Raw genomic sequence first — 23,267 nt, forward strand, 5'->3', positions numbered from 1 at the left:
CATCTGACTGCTGATATAGAGTTCCAATTCCATAAGAGCCCCATCAAGAACCAAGAATATAGTGCATTTGAAGCTCTCATGAATCAGTAAAATCTTTTCAATATTACACTTGTTGGTTTGCTGCACAAATGCTTTGTATTCATGGTGTTTATTCTCTCCAATCAGTATATTGCAGTTATTTGGCACAGCATACTTCTTTGCCTGATTGGCATAGTGCACCCCAATATGCATGTTTGGTCAGTATTTCAAAGCATGTAACATCTTACCTGCTTTTGAGGCAATACTGACAGTATTAATCAAAATGTTCTCTGTCAGGGGTGTCACAATCTGATTAAACACTGGTGAATTCTGCTGTAATCTCAGCATTTATACTGCCCAGCTAGCCAACCATGGTGTCTTGATAGCCATGACAGTAGCATCTATCACTTTCTGAAGTATAGTTTGAGCATTAGCAACCACACTTTTAAGTTTATTGTACCTGACAGATATCTGAGAAGTCAATAGTAAATTGCTTCTTGCAATAGCACCAAAGATTTTAGCAAGCAACAAACATGAAATGTTGGAATTAATTGACTGTTCATTAAAGAAGTTATAGAGAGCCTGCTAAACAACAGTCTGAATCCAGTCAGACTTTAGAGCAAAGCAGAGTATAATTAGGATCACAATTGAAGCTTGAGCATGTTTCTGGATTTGATAGAACTCCAGATGGGTAATTGAGGACTGCAGTTGGGCCCAGCATCTCCAAAATAGAAATCTCTGTAGGGTTTGGTAGTATTTCTTCTGCTCCTCAGGTGTTAATATATGTGATATCAATAATATATGTGCAATTTTGGACAGGCCTGAAAATTCACTATAACAGGGGTCAGAGAGAAAAAATGTCACCAGATTCAATACTGAGCAGATCTTCAAAACTGAAGGACTTTTCTTGACTAATCTATGGGTCTTTTACAGTGCTTCTTGCTTGCAAACAGTCCACTTCATCTCAATTTCAGCCTGCAAATTAAGTAGCTGGTAATGGTATTGGCTGTGTTTCACCAAGTTGAAATTCATATTGAACCTCTTCACATTGGAGACAGTACAGCTCTGACAGAAGACTGTTACAGTAGAGCATTTGATTTCAGCATTGTTATTTTACTGTAGCATGTCATCAAGATAAGCAATACAAGAAGCAATGACCCTGACAGTTTCTTCACCAGTTACTATAATGTTAAATTCTCTTTCAACTGCTTGTAAACCAGAAGCCAATACCTTCATAACATTGGGAAAATTTATAGCATGAGGCCTGAGAGCAATTGTATATACATTGTTTTATCATCTTCTTTTGAAATCATTAAGTCCTGCAGAAATCATATAGAAGCCAGTTATATTTCAGTACATGTTCTGATATAGACTGAATCTGTCAATGAACAGCAGGAAGGGAATAGATATAGTTCTCTTGATAGTGTCATCTGGACAGAGCATCTTGATCAGCATATCTCTTCTGTATGCCACAATTTCCAGTTCACTCTGGAGTGGAGTGCTAAGTTGGAGCTCTTGTACAGATAATGTGTAGCAAATTGTATTTATCACTTGCTGTACAAAGAACCCATTTGTTTCTGAGAGTTTGTAGCTACCTGATCCATTAAAGATGTAGTCAAGATGGACATCCAGTTGGACTAGAATGTTGTCTTCATGTATGATATGAGTTTTCTGGTCTTCCAGTAAGAGCAGCTTGTTTGGGCAAAGTAGAGGTCTCAGTAAATAGATTCTTTTATCAAAGCTGTTGGCAGTAATAGTGTACTGAACAATAAGAACAATTTTACTGGATTTTGTGCAGGCCAGTTTCTGGTTCTGACCCACAAATTGAATTCTTCTGATATGGATTTCTTGTTCATTCCAAGTGCACTTACATGCAGCATTATTGCATCTGAAACAAACAAAATTAAAAGAAAAGACTGGTGTCCTGTCAGAATATCATGCAAAGTCACCTGACAAACATCTAATAGAGCTCCCTCAGCTCCATGATTGCTACAATTCAGTCAGATTGTCAACTAGATTGGCCATACTAATATATATCTTCTTGTGAAATACAGAAGACCTTGCCAGTAATGACAAAAGAGCTACAGAATCCTGAAAGAATAAATTAGATGTAAGAGATATCTGTATTAGTTGCTTCTCAGCAGGTGAAAGAGTTGGCATTTTCAATGAAACAGCCAGTATGGATGCCTGTTGGATAAGAAGTATAGAGAATTGAGCTCTGCATTTCTTCTTCAACATGCTCAGTTCCAATGGTAGAGATCTCAGTGCACTAATGTCTTCAGGAATCTGTAAGACTTCCTGCAGTGTCTTATAGTGTCAGCAAGATATTTCTGATTTTTTGCACCATAATTCTAAAGCAAGTGTGAAGTGGTCCAGCATTTTATCAGACTTCACATACACATGGACTAGAATCTCTGATGAGTCATTCATTATAGTTGAGATGTAGGTCTCAGCTGGCTGGTCACCCAATGAATTCTCTAGTTGTGAATGAAAATCAGAATCTTCATTGCCAACTGGGTGCACTGGATGTAATATAGTCTGTAATCAGGGTTTGGATTCAGGCTCTTCATACTGTTGTGATTCATTGTTATCAACTGATTCCATGAGTAGAGCTGCCACTGCTTCTTGTATAATCTCCTGCATTCTGATATCTTCTGGTTCAGAATGAGTGTCAGATAGAGCATCAGACAGAGTATCAGAGGCATCTGAAAGACTTGCTGCATTCTGTATACAGTAATTAGAATGATGCAGGCTGACAGAGAATTCAAGATCTTACACTTAATTCTGACTTCTCAGTTTGATTGTTCAGCTGAATATCAGGTTCTACTGAAGATAAAATGTGATTGCAATCTTGCAATTCCCACAACAAATGGGCAGGCTGTCTGTATCTTTAAAACTGCAAGACTGGAAATGACAAATGAAGTTGCCTTCTCCAAAATATATAGTTCTCTATATGCCTCAAGTACCTCAGATCTTGCATGTTTGCTCAAGATTTATACATCAGTTTCTGCAGTGGTTGAGTTTCAAGTTGCAGGAACAGTAAGAGTTGCTGCAGAATTTCTTTGGGATAAAGTATGTAGGAATTAGAAAGAAAATTGCTGTTTGATTGGGAAATTGAATATATTATAGCAAAGTTAAATATTAGAGCAGCTGCAAAATGTGCCAACTGTACTGCAGACCAACTGTAATATTCCAATCATCTAGACCTGTAATTGACTCTAAGGGATGCAAGGTCAGCAATAATCTGCATCCTCCTGAGTGATCAGCCTATTTCAAAGAAATCAATCACTTAGTGGTGTTGAATTTTAGAATGTAGGGAAATATGAATACAAATCTGAATAGCAACTTGAGCAGTTGAATGCACTTCAAGTCAACTATATAATAGATAGCAAACCCCTCCAAAATTCAAGCATTCACTCTTGTTCATTCTCAATGGCAATCTGATAGCCAAAATGTTGGAGACACAGAGCATGCCAGTGCCAAAAAGAACAGCTTGCATCTTCCCATGAGCCTAATTACACAACATATCAAAGACTCAAGAAGCATCATTCAGTTTAAATACAAGTACCCAAACTGAAGCATTCTCTGATCATACAGAGATTGAAAAGTGGGTTTGAGTGGTGGAGCACAAGATACAAAATCAGGTGTGATGAGTCTATATATTGATATTAAATACTGATCTGATTTCCAATACCATCCAGAAGATGCTGAGTCTTGAGAACTGGAAAGCCAGAAATAACTCATATTTTTGTGAACTTTCCAGATGCATGTCAGACCTCTGTAAAGGTTGAAAATGTAAGATCTTGAGTAGCTTGAAGGTCAGAATAATGTCTCTAAACTTCTAGTTATGATATAAACTGACCTTATTTATAGAATCATGTCAGGGAATGTATTGAACTCAGCTTGACTGAGAATTCTAATTTTGAACTTCATGAAATAACTGATCAATAAAAGCTGATCAGCTATTTTGCCTGATTGTTCAAGTGGGACCAATTCTGTAAAGTCTTTTACTGAATCAAGCCATGTGTTGATTTTGAGAAGTCAGCTTCACAAGAGAAATGATATTTTGAATGTAAGTCAATGATAAATCTTAATTGCCATGATTTCTGCTCTGACAGTTATGGCAATAGAGGTGTATGCAAATTTAGCAGCATACATGAAGCTGTATCTTGATGATAACAGTTCAAAACAGGACACATTCATTCTATTAATCTACATCTGGAATTCTGTACTCAAGCTCTGGGACTGCTTGACACAGAAACCAGAACTGAGAGATGTTAATTTGGATAACTTTGCCTGACAGAAGATTCAATCAAGAAAGCCAAAGACTGTTCATGTTGAGACTTTACCAGAAATTCTGGATGCAGTCCAGTTGACATCTAGTATGCCATCCAGGGAACCTGATTCACATCTGGCTCAGGCAGTGCAAGCTCTGCAGAAGCCAGAGAATAACAATTCAAACAAGAAGAATCAGAATTCTTTGCAGAATATTACAGAGAATTATTTTGAGACTGCAATAAATTAGCCTGTCTGTTCAAAAAGACCTGCACCAGCTGCAACTGGTCACATGCTCTGAAAGAGACACAGATTCTAGTTGAATACATGAAAAGGTGTCTTCTTGAGTCAAAATTAGCTGTTAGTTTGTGCTTTAAAATAGATTTTGGGGTTTGATATCTAGACTTCAATGCAATGCTCTGTTATATCAATGCTTGCAAGAGCTGAATTTTGCTATATTTAATATATATCTCTTTATTGTTCACTGTAATTGGCTGTAGAAGCTCTAAGTAAAATGAGTTAGCACTTAGTAATGTATAAATAGACATGTCCTGATTAGGAAATCCAAAACAATCAAGCAGACACTCTAGATATAATAATCTCTTTCTACACAAAATCTCTCTCTTCTTCTCTTCTTTTCTTTCTTTTCTTCTCTTGAGCTCATTATATTTCTTATTGCCTCTCTCCTCCTATTCCAATATTAAGGTAAGTGGTGGATTTCAGAATGAAATAAGAAACTGCAGCAAACTGAAGAATAATATATGCAGAAATAGCAAAAAATGACTCTGCAAACATGTAAATTGGCAGCAGCTCAGAACAAGCACTCCCCAATATCTACAAAGAAGAAGCCAGAGTGAAAGCTCTTGACTGTTAAAGAAGAGTTTACTATAATAGATAATATACTCTGTAACTGCTGTTTGATGTTTATATATACAGTACACATTAAAAAGTCTTGTTCCTGCAAGCAAGAAACTGTAAAGGCCTGCACCAATTGTACAGAAGATAAAAAAGCCTGTGCTTCTGTTTCTTCAGAGCTGTAGAAGAAAGTAGCAGCATTACTATCTGATCATGATAATTTCCTCAGACTTAAGAATGCAATACTTCAAGAGAAATTGAAAGCCAGTATAATGGAACAGGCTGCTGGTCTCAGTAAATTACTTGCCAAAATGACACTCCTGTTAGTCTGAACTGACAAATTCTCCCCTCTCCCCCTCTTCAATACTGAAGTTAGTGCTGTCACTTTGACAGTATTAGAAAAGCTTGTGTTCATCTAAGCTGAATAAAAAGAGCTTGTGGAGCATACATTCTGCTCTGTCAAGATAGATTAAACTGATTGGAGATCATACATTCAACTCATGCTAATATAGTTATATATATAGAATATTGAAAGGACCTTGGCTGACATCTGCCAGAACTTAAAGTTTAATTGTTTATCTTCTGCAGTCAGTATACTTGATGCAATGTCAGGATAAATTGAACTGATTTTGATATTTGATGACAGAAAAAGTGAAAGACAGAAGAAACTGTCTGTAAATCAGCAATTAAGATAGACTGATTTACTGCTGTCCTGCTCTCTGCTGTATCTGCTTCTTTCTTCTCCTCTCCCACTCTGATCATGCCTTCTCTCTTTGTTCAGTTGCAGTCAAATATATCTGTATTGAGCCTGTCTCCAACTGGAGACAGTGGAGCTGATTTGCTTGAAAGTATGATCAGATGGCCCAAATGGGCTCACCCTGACAATTCTTCTGTGCTGATCTTATATTCTGTCTCTGAACCAGAGACTCCAACCAGTGAGGAGGCTCCTGAAATTTAAAAAAAAAAAAAAACTTCATTACAATTCAGGTTGTGCAGGTGATTATGTAATACTTAGTTAGTTTCTAGTAATTGAAAAGCTTCTGAATCAGATTCAAAACCCTCAATTGGTGCATCATACATTCTGAATTCTATACATTTTGGACCCTTTATATGTGCATTGTAAATATATGGTTGATCTACAGTTTCAAGCTTGCAACCTGTGGTTCAACAGGTTGTGTTGGATAAACATTTTCCGACGGTTGCCCGAAAAGCTCATTTTTCCGGTATGGCCAACGCCTAAGGTCACATGACCGGCAGCTCCGCTTACGTGATCCAGCGCTGGCAGCTGCGAGCTGGACGAACAAGCTGCCTTGCAACGACAACCAGAACCCATAACGCTCGATCGACGACCTCTTGCTACGCTTCTCTGCTCCATATCCCTTTCCGACATACCTATCCTCTATCCTAAGCTTTCTTTTGTGCTATACATTCACTCACCTGTCATTCCAGCTCCATAACTCAGCTCCGCCACCATGTCTACGCTCGAAGAGCTCGAAGATCTTGAGCGCGAAGATAAGGATAAGAGAAAGGAGCAAGAGGAACGTGATGGACAGAAATCCGACAAGGATGGGGACGCAGAAATGAAAGATGCGGATCAAAAGAAAGAGGAAGACGACCTGCTAGATGAGGAGATCTTACGGTCAAGCACGCGAGATATCATAAACCGACGGAAGTTGCTGGACAATGATATGCGCATTATGAAGAGCGAGTATCAACGATTGATGCACGAGCAGAATACCATGAAGGAGAAGATAAAGGACAATCTTGACAAAATTGAGAATAATCGGTACGACAACCTATTTTAACTGCCCATTACCTGCATGACTGACGTGTGATACCACTTTGTTTTAAGGCAATTACCATACCTAGTCGGGAATGTCGTTGAGCTTCTAGATCTTGACGTCGAGAAGGAAGCAGTTGAAGAAGGTGCCAATATAGACCTGGACGCAACTCGTGTTGGCAAATCAGCCGTCATTAAGACATCCACTCGCCAAACAATCTTCCTCCCTCTTATTGGCCTCGTTGACCATGAAAAGCTCAAACCTGGTGACTTGATAGGGGTGAATAAGGACTCCTACCTTGTCCTGGACACACTTCCAGCAGAATACGATAGCCGAGTAAAAGCGATGGAAGTTGATGAGAAACCAACAGAGCAATATACCGACGTTGGTGGGCTCAACAAGCAGATTGAGGAATTAGTGGAAGCTATAGTTTGGCCGATGAGAGAGGCTGAACGGTTCAAAAAAATCGGGATCAAAGCTCCGAAAGGTTTGAATCCTTTTGTTTCTGGTTAATCATTATGTACTAATTAATCGCCATCTCTTCAGGTGCGCTCATGTATGGCCCACCCGGTACTGGTAAGACTCTTCTTGCCAGAGCTTGTGCTGCCCAGACAGACGCTACATTCCTGAAACTCGCTGGTCCCCAACTCGTCCAAATGTTTATTGGTGACGGCGCCAAGCTCGTCCGTGACTGCTTTGCTCTTGCCAAAGAGAAAGCACCCGCTATCATCTTCATCGACGAGCTCGATGCCGTCGGCACGAAACGTTTTGATTCTGAAAAGTCTGGTGATCGTGAAGTTCAACGTACGATGTTGGAACTCCTCAATCAGCTTGACGGTTTCGCTTCCGATGATCGGATCAAGGTTCTTGCCGCCACCAATCGTGTTGACGTCCTCGATCCGGCTTTGCTCCGTTCCGGTCGTTTAGATCGGAAGATCGAGTTCCCTCTTCCCAACGAAGAAGCTCGTGCACAGATTTTGAAAATTCACTCTCGCAAGATGACGGTGGACGACGGTGTTAATTGGGCGGAGTTGGCACGGAGCACAGACGAATTTGGCGGTGCGCAACTGAAGGCAGTCTGCGTGGAAGCCGGTATGATTGCGTTACGAAAGGGTATGAGTAAAGTAGGCCACGAGCATTATGTGGATGCCATCGCAGAGGTCCAAGCGAAGAAGAAGGATACCAATGTCGGCATTTATGTTTGAAAAGCTCCCCGTGTGCCCTCAGCCTAATATCATCTTTTCTTTCCGCCACTTTTCTCCTCCCACAAAGATGTATCTGTAGTGAGCATGTAGAATGTGATCCAATACATTGGATAATTTACGCTCTTGGACTCTTTGGAAATTGATTCAGAACCCCGTACATCAAATTTCTCGGAATAGAATGTTAGAAAAGGCTACATCGAAAGATGTATGCTATTAGAAATAAATTGTAAACATTATACGGTAATGGATGTCCATGTGTATATAGCCTCCATCAATTACCATCCACATCCAGCTAAACACCAATTACAAATAGCGAGCGACGTCGGGGTGATATTAATGAGTCGCCATTTTAACAAACCAACAAGAGGAAAACGAAGGGGGGGAAAAAAGGCAGTCGTTTTATCTCCGGGGTCTTTATATGCACAGCATAAAATAAAGAGAAGGAAATGAAGGAGTAAAATTCGTTAAAATAAATGTCGCAACTCAAGTAGCTTTGTCGTTGAAGTTCCGCTTCCCATTCTCTCTCTTTCGATATGCATCCACCATTCTTTGCCCAGCCTATGGCCCTGATTCCATGATCCGTTACATGTATCTCTCACCCACAGGGGCTGCTCACCTGGGGCTGGACCCAAGGGAGAGAGGGGAGGAATTGGAGAAGTGGGTGTCCGTGGCGAAGGGAGAGAACCGGCAGTGCTACTTGCACCAGCGGTACGAATTGTGAAACGAGAGGATGTTGGTGATGGAGAAGGGATGTCGTCAGTCAAGCTGGAGTTCGTGCCGGCACGGACGACCGAGAGAGAAGGGGACAAGGGAGCGTAGTAGGACCATGTTTGATTGGCTGTGAGGATATGTTTCCAGCTTAATAAACCACCATCGGCGTCGGAGCCGGGAATGTCTGGTTTGAGGGTGAAGCGCGGGGTTGTAGCAGCTATTTTATTATAGACTGAGTTGTATACTCGGCCCATGCAGGTTGGGATGGTGAACTCGTGGACTTTGATAGCAGAAGAAGGGGAGGGTCGTTTGGGTGGGGATGGCTTCTTTTTCTTCTCCTTGATAGACTCCAGGATATTATCAATGTCATCAATTTCGCTTTCCGAACTGGAATCAGAGAATGCTGGCATGGGTGCCAGTATCTGGTTTGCAGAATGATCTGTGACTACGACCTTAATGCCCTGGTCGACCTCTCTCGCCGCAATGTCTATCAGGGTCTGTGCACGTATCCGGGATGAAGTAAGGTTATTGCCGCCAGGCATTGCCAGAGGACGCTTCGAAAGCGTACCTTGGGAGCTCCTCGGGAGACTATACCGATCTGAAAGGAGCATTATCTGGCCGTTTCGAGTAGGGCGGCAGACAGATTGTAATGCTCCAAGAGGATCGATATCGCTCGGGGCACGAAGAGTCTTAAGAGACGGAAAGCCGGCATGTAGGATACTCTGGGAAAGGTGGAAATTAGGAGTATTCGGGGCTTTTTGTGGCCTCCTCAGTTGCTGGGGATCCAACTGGTTCAGAGCGTCCGCATTTGGGCTAGCAAGATCCCAGTGAAGTTGCTTCAAGCTTGACGAGGCGAGGAGCGGCTGGAATACCATATGGCCTCCAGGAAGCGTTGGGGCCGTAGCTTGTTGCACAATGGCAAACCGCTGCAAGTTTCTCAACGACGCAAAGGTCTTAGAAATCACTAGCAACGAAGTGATATTCTGCTCTATTAGTGTCAACGACTGCAACCCTCTTGCTTCCTGCCTCGATATATATCGCGACAATCCATTTTCCGTCACACCAGAGAGGGACTCAAGGCGCAAGGAAATAAGTGGCGGCAAAAACAGCAGTGTTCGATCCGTGAAATCATTAGCATTCAGGCATGAAACAGATAAATGACGCAGAGCTGGGAGAAAATTTAACATTCGTAAAACAATCCCGTGCTCTAGGATCCCAGTTGAATCCAGTGAGTGCAACATTAACGTTTCCAGATTGCTCCAGAAGGTATGGAAGCTCAGGAACTGGTAGGCTTGGCCTTGATCCAGCAGTTTGGGCGACTGTTGCATGGCTCGCTCACTAACGGCCGCATTTTCTCCGATAATCCAAGCATGCTCTCTAAGCTTCTTCCGAGTCGACAATGCATGAGTCAGGCGATCAAATTCGTGTGTATATGGGAGTGTTATTCCCAAAAGACGTTCGAGGTTTGGACAGACCATGACAACCGACGCAACTAAATCAACGTATTCTTGCAAACCAGCATGATACTTCCCGGTTGATATTAAGAGGTCGAGCTCTGGCACTCGAAGCTCAAGGACAGCGTTTGCTAGCAGCTTTCTCTCACGTAACGTTCGTCGAAGCAATTTCAATCGACTGCCCCTTTTCCACCTATACCTCTTCAATTGACCAGGTGCATCGGCACCATGGATATGAACTTTTTGATACCTGAACAAATAAGCATATGACCATAGCGCTACTAAAATCGTTCAATTGATACTTACAGTTTGAGCCTCACTGCCCTCTCCCATGCTCTGCTCGTCAAGCTGAGGGAATATAAGTCCCTCACAAAGCAAGTTATGCATCCTTCCCCGTGATTATGCAACAACTGTAACTGAAGGACAATGCATTCGTACACCTCCTGAGGCAAATGCTTTGGGAAGGTAGGCGACGGGGTGTCTGGAAAGGCTGGGTTCCGCCCCACTGATCGAAAGGGGAAGTGAGGGGCTGTAGGAGAGTAGATATTCGGGGCGTTTGAATTGGAGTAATGGTGATTCATATACGAAAAAGAAGATGATCGTGGGGACGGAGGCACCACTACTCGTGGATGGGTGGGAGAAGGGGATTGACGATGCGGTGAGCCATCTCGATAAGACGGTGGAGGAGGAGATCTGCTGTATGACATTCGCGGCGATTCAGGTGGTCTTCTTGCAACAACACTCATCCTTTTTTCGTAAAGAGACACACGAAGATGAGGAGCAAATTCGGCTGTGAAGTCAACCGGAAAGGGTCTCCTGAGCTCTACGAGACAGATATGCGAAGCAGGCGGAGAGGAGTTGATAAACTCTGCATCACACGGTTCTTTTGCTGAACAAGGGGGAGCGGTTTGTTCGCTGCAGCCAGTCACGGTAGCCGGCAAGCACTGACGATCAAGCTCCACTCGATAAAGCTCCACTCGATAAAGCTGATCAATTCGCGCCAGTTAGCTTCCTATCGCGGAGGGGATGGGGCAAAGCCAGATGTTGGGTCTGACAGAGAAAACCCAGTTCCTCTCCTGGGGAATAAAGGAGTTCAAAAAGGCAGGAATCGTAACCTTTTTCCCGTGCTCACGCTGAGGTCTCGAATTTCTGGCACATGATATGTCGTTAAACCAGCCTTGTCAGTCGCCATTCGGAACAGGGCCAACCGTTGTCGCCCTGCAAACATTTGGCAAGCATCATGACAGGCTAAGGCAGAACCATGCGTTACTAGGCTAAAAGTTTCAAGAGGGAACTCGTGTTTTTTCAGCTCCGCTTTTGCACGGGCGTCCAGTCACAGTGGTGCACAGCGCGAAAAAGGGGGTGATGCCGCCGTCGAGTGCCATTTTCTCGGACGCGATGAGCGAAGAGGGCCAAAAAAAAAAGGGGGTGATATTGAGCTAATCCGCTCTGGGAGTAGATAGACGCGCTAGGGCAGGCACAATTCCGCTTTGGGCTTAGCGCTTAACCTTCGCGAAACATCCATCTCCAGCGGGTAATTGAGCTAGTCCAAATTAAGGATAGCGTTGATCAGGGACAACGATTTGCCTGTTTTGGCGCTTTTTCGCTGGACAGGCGAACTGCACCACCTTGGAAGCACGAGAATGTGGCCATACGTACGGTCCCAGAGAGACTTGCGCCAGCTTTGAAACATCAGCCCCGTTTACCGGCATTCAGGTATGAAGATTTCACAGGTAACTTTTAAAATTTCCTCAAAGTCTAGGGATAACGCCGGGCAAACACTACGGCGTCCGGTGTATGCAGACCCTAGCCCCAACGGGCGGCCCAGACAGCGCCCTTGCAAGACGAGATGACAGATGCAACGGAACATCAGTCCAGGATGGCTGCCACCCGCTACTCAAAGCGGCGTTTGTGCCGTATCATTCCCTGAAGGGGATGGTGATGTTCGTTTTTTGACATCTGGGAGACAGAAAGAGAGGGGGAAAAATCCAACAACGCATAGTTTCGAGTTTCCTATGCAGTATGGAGGACAGAAAGTATATTGGAAAAGCATAGGAAGGAAGCTAACATTTTGTCCGTTTTTCTCATGAGCCATAAATATTGTTAGTTATGGTAAAGTAAGATATATTGTGCTATTGATGCAATTGTTTAAAAAAAGAACCTCGTAAAAGCATTTCCTGGGCAAATTCATGCCACAGGAACCACATCATTTCATGCATATGTCGTCGCTAGAAAAAGTAATAAGACCAGACCGAAGCAAACTGGAGAGATCAGCAATAGAAAGCCCAAGTAGCAAATGGAGGAGAGAAATGGGCCACGGAGACAAGCGTAATTACCACTGAGAAACTGGGGGCGGGGTAGCGACGGGGAAACAAGAATGATAGCACGGAGTGAGATTTATTCCCTAGACTCCGGAGGGGTATGAGGGTAAAAAAGCACGATAGATGTCAATACTAGTCAGCAGCAACTCGCCGACTTTTGGAGAATATCATAGTCAAATCCAATGCAGATGTTTGCAAAGAACGGAACAGCTTTGACAGATGATATGGATTTTGATCACTTCCGAGTACGCAACGCATGCATGCATGGAGCAAGATAAATAGGAGAAAAAAAAGAAAGAAACAACACCGGATGACTTTTTTTGGTTTTGGTTGGATCAGATACCGTAATACGGCTCCTCCGAAAGGTAGCACAGCAAAGCGCGAAATATCGAAATCAGATCCTCCTGCCCGGTCATGTACATCATGTAAAATGGTGTGAAAAATGCAAGCTGTATATGGGATATCTCGCGGGTATATTTCACATCTCAAAGTGATAATCGTCACTGAAGATTCCTCCTTCATCATGAGTTCTCGCCACTCCGCTCATCCGGTGCTCAAACTCGATGCTCTCGGCGGACCTGGTCCGGTTGATCCACGAGTCATCTTCTTTGAAGTCTTCATCCATGGAATCATGATGGAGATCCCTCATGTTCTGCTCCATAGTGCTTTCATTTACGAATGTGAACCCTTTAAAATTGGCCTGCATTCCTGGCGAGAGCGGTGTGGACTCGGTGGCTGCCCCTGCGGCGAGAGCGGCAGCGCGGGCATTCAAGGAGGCGGAGTTATCAAGAGCAGTGGTGAACTCTGGGTCGAAATATGAAGTGTCGGAAACAGACTTCAACTTCGGCTTGAATGGAGGAATGACGTCCTTCCGGCTCATCGCATCCCAGTCAATGTCGTGGAAAAATGGGTGTGCCATCAATTCTCTTGCATCATCCTTGGCGCCAAGACGATGTTTCGGGTTTCGGTTAAGTAATCCCTTCACGAAGTTCCGGCCTTCCGCGCTCAGGGCGTCTCGAGGGAAGCGAACTTTCCCGAAGGCGATGTTCTTGTACATCTGTTGCGTATCGTCTGCGTAGAATGGGCTCCACCCGCAACACATCTCAAACACTAAAACACCAAGGGACCAGAAATCCACCATTTTCGTGTAACCTTGTTCGTCGAGGAGCACCTCTGGGGCCAGATACTCCGTGGTCCCACAGAACGTGTTGGTGGTGTCATTCTTTGTAAGATTGGCTTTGGACAGCCCGAAATCACAAAGAGCGATATGTCCGTTGGCATCGAGCAAGATGTTCTCCGGCTTCAAGTCGCGGTAGACAATGTCATGTTGATGCAAATGCTGAAGAGCGAGAATCAACTCTGCGATGTAGAATTTAGCTCTGGGTTCCTGGAATCTGCCCTCCTTTTGTAAATGCCAAAATAGCTCTCCGCCAGACATGTAGTCAGTCACGAGATATAAATCGGACGGAGTCTGGAAAGAGAACTTCAGGCCAACGATAAACGGAGAATCTGTCGTCGCAGTGCGGACAAGAATATTTCTCTCGCCGAGCGTATGTGCCACTTCCTTTTTTTGGATAATGACCTTCTTTGAGAGAACTTTCATCGCATATATTCGCTGTGTGTCCTTCTTCCTGACTTGATACACTTGCCCAAAAGTGCCCTTTCCAATGAGCTTGAGGATCTGAAAATCGTTCGGACCGACCTGCTTTTTGTCCGTCTTTTGGAAAAACATTTGCAAGTGAATTTCACCAGAGACGTGGCCATCGCCCTGACCTCGTGCCTCAAGAGGGAACCATCCGGCGACGGACTTTTTATCTTCTTTCAGGTTAAGTCGTAACTTGACATGACCTAAGAAAGCCTCTTGGTTCGAGCGGTCATAGACGGAAACGTCGATCTCCGATTCATCACCGAGAACATCGCTACTAGACAGTCAGCGAAACGCGCAAGGGTGCCATAGTAAGTTTATCGAGTAAGGGGGTGAGGAGACTATGCACATACAAAACAGCTTCATGGTTCCACTGGGGATCTGTGACTTGGGTCGTGGTTCTGTGGTTGTATCCATCTAGCATGCTATTTTGACTGCTCTGTCGACTTTTCATTGGAATTGCCATCGGACGCCCCGAGTCACTATTGGAACGTTGGATAGGCACAGAAGTCAAGGCCTCGAGCTGGTTCCTATTCCTGTTTTCTGTCTGATATGATTGTTCAAGGTGGGCGCCCTTGGAGATATATTCGTTCCATTCAAAAACACATACCACGTAGGGGTCATAACTAGGACGCAGGCCTCTTCCTTCGGATATATTGACAGATAGTTTCCCCTTTAAAGGTGTAACTGGCGGACCATTGGATTCCGATAAGGTCCCATGTTGAGAAGAAGACGATCCGGTCGGCGTCACTGAACCGCGATCGCTCGGTCGCGCTTCGGGTTGACTGCGAGCCGGTGAACTGGCCGATGAATATCCGGTTCTTTTGTCGGCTGGATGAAGCTCGTTCGACATCGCGCGAGGGGTAAGTGGGGGCGTATTCTTTATAGGAAGGATCACAGCCGCGTTGTCAGTCAGCTTTACCAATTCTTCAGAAGATTTGGAGATATTTTGAGAATCATCACAAGTTAGAGATGTTGAAGAATCAGGGAGACAAGGGTTGGAGAAATGAGAGGCATGGACTGAATCATGAGAGATGCTAGAAACAGGATAAGAAGTGTGTCGTCTAGATTTCATAGCGGTCTTCGGCAAGATAAATTTTTTCAAAGCTTGGTAGATAGAAGTCATTCCCCTGTCGACTGCAGCTGCCCCATTTTCTGCTTCTTCACCATCTTTCTGAGCGATAGAACAAAATGACGATGAGGAATGGGGAGGTGTGGGCAAGGGGTTAAAGTCTGAAGGTCTCAACACCTCAAAAGAACCCTGTCTTGGCTGAGCGGAGGGGTTTGCACCGATCCTCGAGTCCTGATCATGGGGCAGCATGACCGTCGACCCAGACAACGAGGGTATATTTTCTGATATGTTCTCCTCTTGATTGAATTGTAAATGCGCTTGAGACCCGACTGTTTCGGGGGGTGGAGATGTCATATATGAAGTTCCCTGATTCTCAACACCTGAAGCGGAATCAGAACTGGCACCAACCTGTGCAAAGAAGCTGTGCATTATTCCCGGTAAACGCTTGTCGGATAGGTCGGGTTGCGGCGTCGCGATACCGGAAGGAGTCGAACTCATCGAGCCGATCTGGTCTTGAACATCGTCGTCATGATGTATAGAAGAACTAGTTGTGCGGGAAACGTTAGCCATCACCGTGAGCTCCAATTTCAAGCATTATCGCGGAAGTTGCATCACCGTATGCAGCTTCCAGAGGAAAAGTGAGAATTCTTGGGGAAGGGTATAACAGGTGCAGGGAACGCCACCGTCTCCCTCAGCCGCAGGCAAAGCCGGCTGAGATGAAGCGAGGAGACCCTTGGAGACTCTGGAGGTGACAAACATTGGATAGTAGCATGAAAAGCATGCCGACTAATCATAAAACTCGTAGTTGAAAGCCAAGCCTAGTCACAACGATGATTCGCTCGAATCTCGCATTTTCGAGAGGTCGCGAAATCGGACGAGTACCACAGAGTAACATGAGGAGTACAGGGCAACATAACGATCCAATGCCATGGAGAGGAGAACATTTTGTGCAATGAACAGCAGCTGTTAAGAGTAGATTGACTGTGACTCACTTCTGCAGCATCGCTTGTCGCAACAGATCAGCATGGGCATGAGGGTTCACTCCGCCGTTCTCAGCCATGGCTGACTCCCATTAAAAGTGTCCTCCTCCAGATAGAGCTACCGTCTCCCAAAACAGTCGTGACAATGCGCTTCACGTGTATCGCAGTGTCGTCGGTGGAGATGCGTTGTCGAGCCGCGTGGTGAGGGAAGACGTGGCGACTGTGCAGAAAAGAGGAGGGAAATTCAGCAAAACACAAAACAAGGAGTCAAAAGAGGAGGTAACAGAATACTTTGGCAAGATGCAAGATTTTTTTCAGAGATGGGAATTTGGGTCCGGAGAGGAGAAAAAACAAGGGTCCAAGCAATAATGAAAGGCATTGGGTAAGGGATTTCGGTGGGGGAGGCAAAAGTAGCCTTGAGTTTACAGGCTAACAAATGGGGTTCGACAGGAACTGAAGGCCCTGTTTCGGGGCGATTCGGGGATTGAAACAAGGCTTATTCCACACTTGGGGTCGACTCACAACCAAGTTGTTCAAAAGATCATAAATATCGATCTGAACTGTGGATTTCTTAAGCTGTCAGCTGGATGGATGGAGGGATAACTATTATCTGCTTGGGTTCAGATTGAAGTACAAAGTGGCGCGAAAGTCAGCAGACAATGATGGCACTGATACATGCCGACACTTAACAAGGTTGTCAGATATGGGACCGAAATTGAAGATTGGAGCGAAGGACACCTCAGAGTGAAGCGCACGTCAGAACGAAGCAGACATTAGAGCGAAGCAAGAGAAATGAGGTCCGCCCAGAACAAAAAGAGAAGAAAATAAAAAAAGAAGAAAGAAAAAGTAAAATAATAATGGCTAAACAAAAAGGATTTTTAAACGCTGGCGAGAAAAGGATAGCAAGGTCAAAGAGAACCAAAGAAGGCGTTCCCTCACCTCTGTTTTGTGTTCGCTGGTTCATGTAGGAGCCAAGGCGTCACTTTCTGGTACCTGCAAGGGAGTACTATGAGTGACAGTTGATAGGATAATTCAGTATCAACAGGTGGCTTTTTGCGACGCAGGGAGTGTAGGTTGACCTTGAGCTTTGTAGAGAGGTGTATCTAGGAAAAAGACAAAGGGAGATAGGGATAAGGGAAAGACTGGAAAGTTTTATGAAATCTAGAACTTAATATGTTGACGAAGGCAGGCAACAAGAATGACTCGGGTCTCAGCTCCACCTGGTAACAATCTTCACGCTGCCCGAACAGATACGGGCAAAGTTCCTCTTCTGTTCCTTTGGCGTCGTTCACTAGAGTGACGAGAAAGTGACCTCTTCGTACGGAGTAACCAGCTTCGTATTTCAAGTGGTGAGCATTTCACAACAAAACTATCTGCCAGCCATTCACTTCACTTTACAAGTGAAAAGCGGAGGTGAGCGCTGGGACTTTGTCAGCTTAATCGTACTCCGAAAGGTGAAGCTGGGCGGTTTCGCAAGTCGAGCTGAGCTGCGCCGCCCCCTCTCCGGCAGCAGCACCAGCACCCGCACCCGCAGCCTTCAAGAGGGCCCTTCTGGTGGGCGAGCAAACAGTGCAAAGGGAACGAGTACGGCCAATCAAACGGCCAAGCCGGACGGGTAAGCGGGCTTCTCTGCTAATCAAACCGTTCCATCCAGGCAGTGGAGAGCGCGCAGGCCAACGATCGCAGCGGCCGTGGCGCAAACTCTGCTTCGCTGGGCAGTCTCGGCGTGGTTGCCTCAAGCCACACTGTCATGGACTCGCCGCCGTGCTGAGCCACTGTCGCACCAGGTTCTGCCAACGGCCGCATTTGGGTACGGAGCATGGAGCACGAAACATGCGGGCGACAGCTACAGCTGCGGCGGTAACGAGGGAGGTATATAACATATGTATGTACTCCGTACTCTGTGCAGTACATGCATACTCCACGCATACTAATTGGTTACGGAGTTACATGTTTCCGATTACCAAGGCATTGAAGAGGACGGGGTCGAGGTCTCATTTTTCCAGAAATGCTCTCCGCTCGGGTCCCCCATAGACCCCGAGACAGCTGACGCGTTGAACAAAGAAGCCTGGACGTAAACCACTCCTGGGCTTGGGAGCGACGACTTGCAAGAAAAAAACAAAGAAGATCTAGAACAAGTTGTGAATAGCGGATGACAGCTCGGAGGAACAAACGGCCAGGTTTTTGCGCGTTGGGGTATGACATGATATCACAGCGCATGCTCCCTAAAAACACCTCGTGATATAGGCCCCCTCATCTAGCATGCCCAGATTTACCTGGTTTCCCCCCACTGAAGCCTTGATAATTCTTGATAATTGGATTATCTGTGCGGTCACTTGCTCATATTCCTCCAGGCCGATTTTTGATCAACATCCTTGATGGGATCCATTCATCCCTCCTCAGGATCCCATACGGAGCGGTCATCTCATAATATCACACCACCGTCTCCGTGGATCTCAGCGTGTCAATTGACATTCCCCATTATGGTAAAGGCCACTCGCTGGCCTGCTCCTTTTTTCACATATACAGCACCTTCAGGGTGCCAGGTACACAACTCTTCGCTAAAATTCTATGCTTCTTCTATGCCCGCAAACTCCGTTCGAAGTCAGACAACACCCACTGGACCATCCACTCCAACTTAAGAGCCATTTCAACTGTTTGGCGCTCTTCTAGCTGAAAAACCAGCTTCCACCACACCAAGTTAAAAAATGGCGGCAGCATTCTCCCTGCCAAACTTTTCTATCCAACATTTCAATCAATACTCCTTCGCCCGTTCCTCAAATATCTTATCAATTGGTGGCATGCTGGCTCTCTGCTGGATGTCCATCCTTGTCAGAGGATCGACGACCCTATTTCTCACAGCATTTTCATCAGCCCTAAGAGCATGGCTCCTAGCTTATCAATGTGATGGAACCCCATCCCATCCTCTATCATCTAACTAGTACTAAAGATGACCTTCATGCCAATAATCTCCCATAGCAGTATTGCCAGACTCAAAATGTCCACAGGGTATAAGAGTACAGTCTGTGGGTACAAATTAAGCTTCTAACAGCTTGAAGCAAATGTTGCGTGGCATCCCTCCGATCAACAACAACCTCAGGTTGGTGTAAAATGCCTTGCTGAAATCATTAATTCCACACGTTGGACTGTTTGAACACTCCTACCTTTTCCCAAGGTAGATAGTGATACGGCCTTTGGTGAGATGTTGGATGAAAGTGGTTCCTCGTCCCGCTGTGTAGTGACTGTCTCAGGCTGGCGAATTTTTATGGCTTCTCAATCGAAAGCTGAACAAGACTAAATCAAGCAGCTGGAAGAGATCTTCCTGCAGAAGCCGCATTACGGCCATCACACTTCGGATTCGTCCAGGAGACAAGGGACCAGATTGCGCCCTAGACGCTGCTAAACGGTGGCAAACGAAGGGAACGATACAGAAACGAGTTTGATTCCGGCTTTGCGGCGCCGCCTTGACGGCAACATAACGTTCTAGGCGAGTGTCCAAAGCGAGCCAAACAGTCGAATACCTGTCAAAGACTGGCTTGGTCACGATGCGATATCTGTTGTAAAGAGTATGCCCAATCATTATATAATGATCCCCCCATGCGCGTAATTTTCAAGTGACTCTGCACCATTGATCCAGCCTTACTTGGTATCAGATTCACAGCGCGACATTGCCAATGACAACTTGGTATGAGAAGAGATGGAGCTAAGCCATCCGAACAAGCCAACGAAAGAGATGGCCGGAGCGATTATTTCAGAGTAGTGCGCCATATGGACTTACACGAGCTGCTGTTGATAGAGTCCTGTTACATGTGAAGTACGTATAATAGTGGCCTAAAATGTAACTAAGTACTCCAAATGATCTTTGCGACTCTTAAGATGGTCGATGTAAAATCGGATCTGAAGCCCTTTCTAACGGACGGCCACTCCACTATTCCAAGTGCATCTCAAGGTGCATTATCATATCGCTCTTGGGATTGAGCTGACGAACGGTCAGCCCTCTCCGAACTCGATTCGTAAGCGGCAAAGGCGAACTGGATTAAAACGTTGGGACAAAATACTAGAATCATTCTTTCAACAGGGGGTGAGAAAAAAAAAAATTCGCATGAAATTTCGATTGGCTCTTCTATACTACATGGTAACACACACAGTTGATCATCGGGTCTCCCCCGAATCCTTGGAAAGATTACCGTGTCTTTTTATCATCTGCCACCGGCACTCTTATCCCACGGGTAGAGATGTCGTCTGATTCATCATCCTCATCCAGCAAATATTCGTCTGTGAAACGCTTTCGGCCTCTCTCCTGCATGGCATCTCTGATTCGCCTGTTCAACTTACCCAGATCTTGGTTGGATTCTAGAAGAGCAAAGGGCTTGAGGAAGCTATCGTAGGGTAAGCCGCTACTACCCGAGCTACTTCGACTGTCACGGCTTCGGCTTTCACCCTCATATTCCGACTCGCTCAGTGGCACCGTCTTCAGTTGAGATAGATAAGCATCACTGTGGATCTGGCCGTGATCGACAAGTCTTTCAGACTCAAAGTTGGGGAACATTTCTGGTCCGAACATGTTGATAACATCCACGACTTGCGCCGCTACTGCCTGGCGTTGAGCCCTGAGCTTGGCCAGCGAACTCGCTGATAATGGATTCAGCGCAACAAAGAGCGGAGGCAGAGACTTCATCACGTCAATACCAATTTCACCGATACGTAGGCCGGCGAAAGACACCGCAATCATTAGCCCAAAGAAGAAGATATAGAAGATCCACAGAGGAATGAAGTCTGGTATGTAGAGTCTTGCATTCATCCACCAAGGCACCACGTCACAATAATAGCCTTCATGACGACAGTACCGGAGCCAGATTGTCACAATCACTGTGTACCACGTGTATAATGCCGGTGCCAGCCCCATAGCGACGAGCATCTTCCAGGTGGCCACAACATCGCGGCCTTGCAATTTAACAACGGAAGCGGCAAGGGCCTTGCGCTGCTTCTTGAGGGAAATGGCCTTTGAAATGACGAAAACCGGCCAGAACAAAAGTAGGGATGGTAAAGTTCCCACGGCCAATGTGAAAAGTTCGCCGATGCGGTAGATCAAGGTCACAAAGACCAACCACCGTGGTCGGCTCTTAACGTCGCCCCATTCTGCCTGATGGTCTTTAATTCCCAAAGCTCTCAGCTGTCGGTTATAATCAGACACGGCCTTTTTAAGCTGAAGCACTCGGGGCTCATTTTTGAACTGTGTATAGCCCTGGAGAAGCCGTCTGTTCAACTCAATCACCACGGGTAGGGGAAGCTTCATCCGTAATGGCTTGTATAGTCTCCTTGTGGCCTGGATGAGCATCATCGTCTCGTAATCCGGAGCCTGCTGTGTGACAGCGGCGAGTGCTGCTTGGATCGTCCCAAGCAATGACCCCACTGCGTTATGCTTGGACTCACCCCCGGCCTTGAACACTTCAACCTGATCCGGGTGGACTTGGATTGGATTGCCAAATTCTATGACAGCACGCGAACGGAATTTATGTGGATGAAAGTAGTTCATGCCACATGGAACAATGGAAAGACCACAGTCAGGGTCTCGTGCTAGAGCGCCCAACGCGATAATCGCAACACCGGCCTTCAAAGGAAGCAAGCTAGGGCGATCATGGCTTCCTCCTTCAGGGAATATACCGATGCAGCCCCCGGCGCAGAGGTTGCTATACACCGCATCGAACATCTCGCCTTGGTCGATGTGCGGCGCGACCTTGAAAGTAGTGCCCGTACGTAGACCTGAGTAAAGCGGGTGATCAGGCTTGAAGGCTTTAAACGGCTTTCGAAGTCGTAGCTCCTCGGGTCCAAGGATCTCCTCGATAGTTTGCTGCTCAGGGCCATTCTTATCCACAGGGAGTGGGATTATTGATCCGCCTTTCATAAACAGAGAGCTTGTAAAGTCAGTTCCTTTCCCCCGAAGAAGACTTGGGTCCTTCTCCGGGTCAGGCAGGTAGATTTGGCCCTGGGCGGGCTTGACATGGTCCATTGCCCGCACGACGGGCACAGCACCCATCTGCCCGGCCATGGCACCGATGTATGGCTCTCTCATGGATTTTTCTGCGATAAGAAAAGATACACGGCGGTTGACACAGTGCTTTACGATGCGCATCAACAAGACAGAATCGACAAACTGATTAGCGTGAGGTGCGGCGACAATGATGACTGGCCCCCGCCTGGGGATACGCCATGCCGCCCTGGGATGGATCTCGCGAAAGAAGAGATTGAGGCAGAACGCGAAGATCCATAGCCCGAAGTCGTAAACCCAGGGAACTATCTTTCCCCGCGCCATGACTCCTATCGCTACTATCGCGGCCGATTTGGACACCTGGAGATCCAGCGGTGGGTGGGAAGTCGACTCCGTGGCGCCTGCAACATGTCACTCGGCAGGTGGTCGTTTGCCTGCATCCTTGTCGACTCTGGCTGCTTATGTACGCCTGCGCGCAGACCTCGGCGTCACGCTCTTGGAATTTGGCGGCTTTCAAGAGCGTCCAATGTTCGGCGTCATTTCAACCCGCGGTGTTTGTTGTTTGACTGTTTGTCAATCGAATCAACCTTAAATTCACCCCGCCTCTGGCTATCTGCGGGCACGTCTTGCATTTAGCAACAGGTATCTTTCGGTTTATATCCTACGTCTCAATGGTACCAGCGCAGATGATGAGAGTGAAGTGAAGTGAGACTGTGTCTGGTCAGAAGACAGGTTCGACGACTGGAGCTTAATTCTGTGAGCGGGAAGATGGCGGCGCATTTAAATAACTAGTTATGTATTCATGCTATTATGCTTCAACCAAGGGAATGCCGGCCCAATAATTCCATGACTGTGTAATAACACCATAGAGACACCTCACAAGTGTTCACCATCTGATGTCCATATGCGATCGTCCCGGGCCTTGTCATTATAACTTACCCTGGGGTCCCCTGACATCCTG

At 45.7% G+C, this 23,267-nt stretch overlaps 5 protein-coding genes across 7 annotated transcripts; 2 read left to right on the forward strand and 3 right to left on the reverse strand.

Moving 5' to 3' along the window:
- Nucleotides 1-2,928: 2,928 nt before the first annotated feature.
- On the forward strand, nt 2,929-3,595 carry CIMG_13719 (uncharacterized protein; the record flags this gene model as incomplete). Its single annotated transcript, XM_001244096.2, has 3 exons — nt 2,929-3,090; nt 3,164-3,250; nt 3,404-3,595. 3 exons carry the CDS (start codon nt 2,929-2,931, stop codon nt 3,593-3,595), a joined length of 441 nt encoding a protein of 146 aa, XP_001244097.2.
- A 2,877-nt stretch (nt 3,596-6,472) lies between these two features.
- CIMG_03539 (26S protease regulatory subunit 6A) lies at nt 6,473-8,276 on the forward strand. The gene is made up of 3 exons (XM_001244097.2): nt 6,473-6,934; nt 7,001-7,416; nt 7,476-8,276. Exons 1-3 carry the CDS (start codon nt 6,621-6,623, stop codon nt 8,132-8,134), a joined length of 1,389 nt encoding a protein of 462 aa, XP_001244098.1. The 5' UTR covers nt 6,473-6,620; the 3' UTR covers nt 8,135-8,276.
- Nucleotides 8,277-8,308: 32 nt separating this feature from the next.
- On the reverse strand, nt 8,309-11,650 carry CIMG_03540 (uncharacterized protein). The gene is made up of 3 exons (XM_001244098.2): nt 11,415-11,650; nt 10,606-11,270; nt 8,309-10,549 (listed from the first exon to the last, which is right to left on the reverse strand). The coding sequence occupies exons 2-3, from the start codon at nt 11,043-11,045 to the stop codon at nt 8,599-8,601; spliced, it is 2,391 nt and encodes a 796-aa protein (XP_001244099.2). The 5' UTR covers nt 11,046-11,270; nt 11,415-11,650; the 3' UTR covers nt 8,309-8,598.
- Nucleotides 11,651-12,352: 702 nt separating this feature from the next.
- Nucleotides 12,353-17,730, reverse strand: CIMG_03541 (AGC/AKT protein kinase). 3 transcript variants are annotated; one of them, XM_004446306.1, is made up of 5 exons: nt 17,257-17,730; nt 16,330-16,537; nt 15,746-15,881; nt 14,619-15,145; nt 12,353-14,539 (listed from the first exon to the last, which is right to left on the reverse strand). In XM_004446306.1, the coding sequence occupies exons 2-5, from the start codon at nt 16,395-16,397 to the stop codon at nt 13,099-13,101; spliced, it is 2,172 nt and encodes a 723-aa protein (XP_004446363.1). In that variant the 5' UTR covers nt 16,398-16,537; nt 17,257-17,730; the 3' UTR covers nt 12,353-13,098. The 3 variants fall into 3 exon arrangements, with proteins under 3 accessions (XP_004446363.1, XP_004446365.1, XP_004446364.1); XM_004446308.1 differs by adding an exon at nt 16,840-17,001 and having other exon boundaries at nt 14,619-15,881; XM_004446307.1 differs by adding an exon at nt 16,840-17,055 and having other exon boundaries at nt 14,619-15,881.
- A 2,684-nt stretch (nt 17,731-20,414) lies between these two features.
- CIMG_03543 (glycerol-3-phosphate acyltransferase Sct1) lies at nt 20,415-23,038 on the reverse strand. The gene has a single exon (XM_001244101.2). The coding sequence runs from the start codon at nt 22,628-22,630 to the stop codon at nt 20,501-20,503; it is 2,130 nt and encodes a 709-aa protein (XP_001244102.2). The 5' UTR covers nt 22,631-23,038; the 3' UTR covers nt 20,415-20,500.
- Between the last annotated feature and the right edge of the window lie 229 nt (nt 23,039-23,267).

Source organism: Coccidioides immitis (genome assembly GCF_000149335.2).
Source record: "Coccidioides immitis RS genomic scaffold supercont3.6, whole genome shotgun sequence".
NCBI classification, from domain to species: Eukaryota; Fungi; Ascomycota; class Eurotiomycetes; order Onygenales; family Onygenaceae; genus Coccidioides; species Coccidioides immitis.

Bases quoted from the DNA above. Each gene is read 5' to 3' on its own strand.
- CIMG_03539 (XM_001244097.2), top strand. From the start codon at position 6,621: ATGTCTACGCTCGAAGAGCTCGAAGATCTTGAGCGCGAAGATAAGGAT. The intron at 6,935-7,000 runs GTACGACAACCT...CTTTGTTTTAAG, and splicing joins GACAAAATTGAGAATAATCG to GCAATTACCATACCTAGTCG. The intron at 7,417-7,475 runs GTTTGAATCCTT...CCATCTCTTCAG, and splicing joins CGGGATCAAAGCTCCGAAAG to GTGCGCTCATGTATGGCCCA.
- CIMG_03543 (XM_001244101.2), bottom strand. From the start codon at position 22,630: ATGGCGCGGGGAAAGATAGTTCCCTGGGTTTACGACTTCGGGCTATGG.
- CIMG_03540 (XM_001244098.2), bottom strand. From the start codon at position 11,045: ATGAGTGTTGTTGCAAGAAGACCACCTGAATCGCCGCGAATGTCATAC. The intron at 10,550-10,605 runs GTAAGTATCAAT...TTATTTGTTCAG, and splicing joins AGGGCAGTGAGGCTCAAACT to GTATCAAAAAGTTCATATCC.
- CIMG_03541 (XM_004446308.1), bottom strand. From the start codon at position 16,397: ATGGCTGAGAACGGCGGAGTGAACCCTCATGCCCATGCTGATCTGTTG. The intron at 15,882-16,329 runs GTGAGTCACAGT...CCGCACAACTAG, and splicing joins CGACAAGCGATGCTGCAGAA to TTCTTCTATACATCATGACG. The intron at 14,540-14,618 runs GTATGTGCATAG...ACTGTCTAGTAG, and splicing joins TGGAACCATGAAGCTGTTTT to CGATGTTCTCGGTGATGAAT.